The 5,429-nt window shown below is 22.4% G+C and overlaps 2 protein-coding genes across 2 annotated transcripts in view, besides 14 other annotated features; one reads left to right on the top strand and one right to left on the bottom strand.

The window, feature by feature from the left end:
• The window catches only part of EDI_329340 (uncharacterized protein), a gene marked incomplete at both ends in the record, with an annotated part of 408 nt that extends 378 nt beyond the window's left edge, over positions 1-30 (top strand). Inside the window, one exon of the mRNA XM_001733344.1 lies at positions 1-30. This exon is cut by the window's left edge and continues 378 nt beyond it. Within this exon, the coding sequence (XP_001733396.1) occupies positions 1-30 (30 nt within the window).
• A 32-nt stretch (positions 31-62) lies between these two features.
• On the bottom strand, positions 63-2,505 carry EDI_329330 (AP-2 complex subunit beta, putative; the record flags this gene model as incomplete). Its single annotated transcript, XM_001737702.1, has 2 exons — positions 63-83; positions 250-2,505. 2 exons carry the CDS (start codon positions 2,503-2,505, stop codon positions 63-65), a joined length of 2,277 nt encoding a protein of 758 aa, XP_001737754.1.
• Positions 1,489-1,517: a sequence feature (AT_rich).
• A 40-nt stretch (positions 2,506-2,545) lies between the features above and the next one.
• Positions 2,546-2,575: a sequence feature (AT_rich).
• Positions 2,576-2,855: 280 nt separating this feature from the next.
• Positions 2,856-2,973: a sequence feature (AT_rich).
• A 194-nt stretch (positions 2,974-3,167) lies between these two features.
• Positions 3,168-3,243: a sequence feature (AT_rich).
• Positions 3,244-3,622: 379 nt separating this feature from the next.
• Positions 3,623-3,696: a sequence feature (AT_rich).
• Positions 3,697-3,840: 144 nt separating this feature from the next.
• Positions 3,841-4,329: a repeat region.
• A 173-nt stretch (positions 4,330-4,502) lies between these two features.
• Positions 4,503-4,583: a sequence feature (AT_rich).
• Positions 4,584-4,683: 100 nt separating this feature from the next.
• Positions 4,684-4,711: a sequence feature (AT_rich).
• An 87-nt stretch (positions 4,712-4,798) lies between these two features.
• Positions 4,799-4,858: a sequence feature (AT_rich).
• Positions 4,859-4,861: 3 nt separating this feature from the next.
• Positions 4,862-5,033: a microsatellite.
• Positions 5,034-5,072: a sequence feature (AT_rich).
• A 17-nt stretch (positions 5,073-5,089) lies between these two features.
• Positions 5,090-5,269: a microsatellite.
• Positions 5,138-5,304: a microsatellite.
• An 8-nt stretch (positions 5,305-5,312) lies between these two features.
• Positions 5,313-5,423: a sequence feature (AT_rich).
• Positions 5,424-5,429: the final 6 nt, after the last annotated feature.

Below are 5,429 nucleotides of genomic sequence, written 5' to 3'. Positions count from 1 at the left end.
ATGTCTTTTTTATTTGATAATCATTATTAATTTAGCAACTGTTCCTTCTACTTTTTCAGCTACTACTTTAAATCCACAATCAACTAATACATTTTTACTTTCTCCTGCTTGAATATGATTAAAAACAAGAACTAAAGTAGAGTCACATGGAAATTTATGATAAATCTCTGCACATACTCGTGGTTGTGTTGGCACTCCTTCAGAAATAGATGCTAAATATATTGGCATTATAAGAGTATAAAATGAAACTTGTTTTGTTGAATGTGAAATTCCTAATTGCATTACATTATTCATTTGCCCTTCTAAAGAACTTCCATTGAAATATAATGGTAAATCAGTTGAATAAATTTCATCTACTTGTAATGTTGTTTTATCAAAAGTACCACAAGATAATCCAAATGAATTATTATTAATTTGCATAAACAGTCCATTAATTATAACACCAGAAATATTTTTAATTCTCATTTTCATAAATAACTTTCCTTCCTTTTTTATTATCATTCCATCAACATCAAATTGGTGTATATTATTAGACACATTAATCAAACTGTTAATACGTTCATTTTCTACACTCAATATTTTTTGATTTCCTTGGTTTCTTTTTTGTTTTAATTGTGCATAAATTGTTTTATTCTTTTCATCTAATTCTTGTTGTTTTTCTTTATCTCCAATAATATTTTTAATAGTTTTTTTAGGTTCAGAATATGATTTTATATCTTTTTTAGGTATTTCTAACACAGTAGAAATACTTCCAATATTCATTAACATTTCTCTTCTCTCAATAACTTTTTCCATTCCAACTGTCTTTCCTTTAATTAATTTTTCACCTCCACTAAGTACCCTCCAAATATATACTGCACGTTCACGTTCATCACATTCAATAGATTTGATAGCTATTTCTAATACTTTTTGAGTAGTTTCTGTAAATGGTACTTCACAATAAATTTTTCCACAAGCAGTTAAAAGAGCTAATCTCACTTCTAAACATTCGTCCGTATATTTCTCAATACATCTAGCTATAAACTCTTTTGCATTAGTAATTTTTGTTACAAACTCTCCACAAAGATAAATCAATGCACATTTTGCTTCAAGGTTTTCAAGATTTTCTATATTATTTAATAACAAAGGAAGTGCTTTCAAATACATTCCATCAGTATGAATTAAAATTTCAGATAAAGCAACTAAACATGACTCACTCAATTGAGGTACTTCATTAGAAATACGGAGAATAGAAGAAACACATTGAGAAGCCAAACTAGGAAATTTAGTAACTAATGTAGCAATAGCTTTTAATGTTTTTGGAGCAAAATCAAGAGATGCTAAAGAGTCTTCAGTTAATTCATCCAAGAGGTCTTTAACATTAGTCTCTTCAGCCAAAGATAAAAGAATTTCTAATTTTTCTATTCTTAAATTAATTGGATCCTCGTATGAAATATAAAAACAAAATAGTTGAGATACAAAAAGTTTTCGTTGAATGAAAAGGAAGTGTTTAATATTTCTATAAAATATATATAATACATCATATTGCTTTGAACTAGTTAATGATGCATTCATTTTCATTATAATATTTGCTAAAATACTAAAATACTCTTCTACTTTTGAAGTATTTAAAAATGGTTGATATCTTAATACAAGTTTTAGTGTATCTATAACAACACCTTCATTAGTGACAGAACCTTTATCAAATACTTTTTGTGTAATTCTTTCAGCTTCTTGAGAAGATGATGGAATGTAATTAGTAAAACATTTAATAAATACAGCTTGAGTAAAATCAGAAGCACCATCTATTAGTTCAATCATTTTACTAACAGTCTCAGGAGATTTTAATAAATGAAGCATTTCAGGTAATTCGTTTATTGCATTAATAACATTTGCTACAACACAACTATCTGTGTCATTAAGTAATAATACAAATTTCTTTTCTATTGCTTCACGATCAATAGAAGTATTTGGAATATGAAGAAGTTTTAATAATCCAAGAACTGCATTTCTACGTACATATGGATCATTATCATCTAGTCCATTTAATAATGGTTGAACAAAATATTCTGCAGTCATTTGAAGTCTAATATTTCCCATAGTCCTAAGAGCTAAACCACGTACATGTGCATCATGATGTTTACTATCAATGATTAATGAATTAACTCCAAGTATTGCTTGTTGGTCATCAGTACTTGCATAAGCTGAAATATAAAGATAAATTAACTGTTTTAAAGAGACGTCATTTGTTTGAATAATTTTTAAAACATCCATAAACATAAATGAACAGTCTTTTCCTTCTGCTGTTGCTAACACAATTTTTCTTAATGCCTCTCTTTTTTCTTCAATCCCTTTACTTTGAAGCATTTCTCTTAATTCTTGAAGTTCATCTTTCATTTTTTTTATATCAATTTTATAACTTTTCTTTTGTGTTGTGTTATCGTTTTTCTTTTTAGGACTTGAATTAAGTGGTATTGTTCCTTTTGGTGGTACATTTCCAAAAAAGAAACGTTTCATTCCTTCCATCTTAAATTTTTATTTCTCTTTAAACTTTTTTAGTTCTTTCTATTTTTTTATATTTTTATAACATTAAAATCGAGTTGTATTTCCAGGAATATCTTTTTTAATTGTTTCAGGTTTTTGTATGACTTAATTGATTATGTTTGAACAAAAACTAAAGCGTATAGTTATAGTGTTTTCTAGACAGTTTTATCTTCTCTTATGATTTGGTTTATTAAAAATGAAAGGAGTATATATAATTTCTCTTTAACAATTTAACAATATCACAATATCACAAGTGATAGTTTAAGAAGATAAAAATATTAAAAGAAACAAAGAATTTTAGAATTCAAAATGTTAAAGTCTCAAATTTGTAGTATTTAATAGTATTATTATAATTTAATAATTTAAATAAAAAATTAAAATGAAATAGTTTAAATATTATTAATAAATCATTTTGAAATTAATTAAATTTTCTTAATTATTATTTTTAAACTGTTATTTTTTCATTTCTTAATTTTCATTAACTTCACTTTTCATCATTAATTTGTTCATTAATACTTTAAATTCATTTTGTAATATTTCTGTTTGATGCATTAAACTTAATCACAAGAACTTTTTGCTCTGATAAAAAAATATAAACATTTCTGAATTGAATTATATCATTTTGTAACATCTTTATATGATTGATTAATAAATTTAATTTTAAATAATATTTTATTGATGTTAAATCAGAATTTAAATAAAAGATATACTATTTAATATGGTTTGAATATGAAAAAAATTAGAACTGGATCAAATCCAATTTTATTGAACAAACCAATTGGTTATTAATAGCATTCATTCATAATTGGTTGTTAGCAATCTTATCACTCTGAATAAACGATAGAGAAAATGATGGAATAATTTATTTTCATTGATTTGATTCATTTAGAACATTGTTATATCCTTCTTAAACAATTAATAAAGTTAGCAACTGACTCATTACTATTAAATTTAATATTCATGTTCTAATGTTGTAGATAATTATAAAATACAAAAAAGGGTAGTTAAATATAACAATTGAACTATATAATTAGCATTAAAAGTAGATTCATTCTGGTAGACATGCAAAAACTTGTCTTTCATTGTATTAACAAACAACAAAATAAAATAAATAGTTAAAATAATAATTTAAAGTATTATAAAATATAGAATTTGTTTATTATTATATTTATTGGTGTTTGATTTTTTTAGCTTTCCATAAAATCAAAGTTAACAATAAAATCAACTCGAAATAAATTAAAAATAGTAAACACAAAAGTTAATAGGAGAAATAACGTCATTGACAAATAAAGTACTACAAGATAAACCAAATAAAATAATTAAACAAATAGAAGATGCACAGAAAGAAGAGTAAAAAATATTATATTTGCTTCAGATATTAATACTTGGAATAATACTACACCAGAATTTGGAGTAAGAGTGTAGGAGAAAGAAAATCTCATAATTATTATTGAAGATACAGATGGAAATAAACTTTGGTAATGTTAATTCTAAAATTAATAAAGTTTGTTATTTTATAACTGATCCACACACATTTGTATTTTCATTAGAGTCAAACTGAAGATTAGATAAAATGATACAATTTGATATTCAATGCAAGCGTGGTGGATTTTATTTGTATAACCTATCAAATAATTATTTATTCAAAATGGGAACTGAAAGTGATATTCGTATTTGTAAGGAAAATGATAAAACAAATTCATATTGTTATGAAGAATCATTTAAATATAATAGAATCTCATACACCCTTTATGGAAAAACTTTTTTTTCACACTAAAACGATTCATTGTTATTCAAATGAAATAAAAGCTATTAGACATTCCTACTCTCTAAAAAATAACCATTTTATTTGTTATTCAATCTTATTTTTATTTTTAATTACAAATTTGTTTTCCTATATTTTACATTAATTATCCCAAAAATATGTTTTTTATTTTCTTTCCATTTATTTTTATTGAAACACTCATTTTCTTTCCTTCATATAATGTATTTATTTATTCTTTTAAATTCTTTTAAAACCATAATTCAGATATAATTAATTGAATAATATTTATAAAATTGTTCCATGTTGTTTATTAATACTTTATTTTTATGTTGAAAATGAAATGAAAAATGATTTTAATATCATTAACAATGTTAAATTGATTCAATTACATATTGTAAATAAATGAAAAATAATATATTTTATGTAAAGGTTATGTCATTTGTATACTGTTTCCATTTTTTTTGTATTTTTCATTATTGAATTATCATTTCTTGTTTCGCATATTATGACATATTATGTATTTTTTTTAATATTTGATATATTCATTTCATTTAATACTTTAAATTAATACTATTATTTATAAATTCATTCTTTTATATATTGTAATATGTGTTGATTTTTATTCGTTTATTGTGATATTGTTCATTTATTTTCTATTTCTTTTATCAGTTCTTTCTTTCATTACTTTTTATTATTTCTTTCTAAAATGATAATTCATTTGATTATTTGTTTGATTATTGATGTAAATAAATAATTATAATTTTATAATTTCATTTATTATATTGAGGTGAATATTCATTGTTTATTTTATTTATCATTCTTTGATTTTGATGTTAATATATTATAAATTTTATCTATTTTCTCTTCTATTTTTTGTTATCTATTATTTCTTTTTCTATATATTCTTTTTATTATTAATATTCTCTATTTCATTTATTGATATTTTATCTATTATTTATATATTTATTGACATTTTATCTTTAAACATATATTTCTTTTAATTTGATTATTTAATTTCAATAACATATATATAAAATGTATCAATTATAATTAATATGATAATTATAAATAATTTTACTTGATAATAAAATAAAGTCATTATGAATTATTTAATATTTTATTTAATAATTAATTACATAAT

The sequence above is a fragment of the Entamoeba dispar genome, genomic scaffold (assembly GCF_000209125.1).
Source record: "Entamoeba dispar SAW760 scf_1105229460801 genomic scaffold, whole genome shotgun sequence".
NCBI classification, from domain to species: domain Eukaryota; phylum Evosea; order Mastigamoebida; family Endamoebidae; genus Entamoeba; species Entamoeba dispar.
Note: the sequence above shows the minus strand (reverse complement) of the source record. Positions and strands in the feature narration are given on the sequence as shown.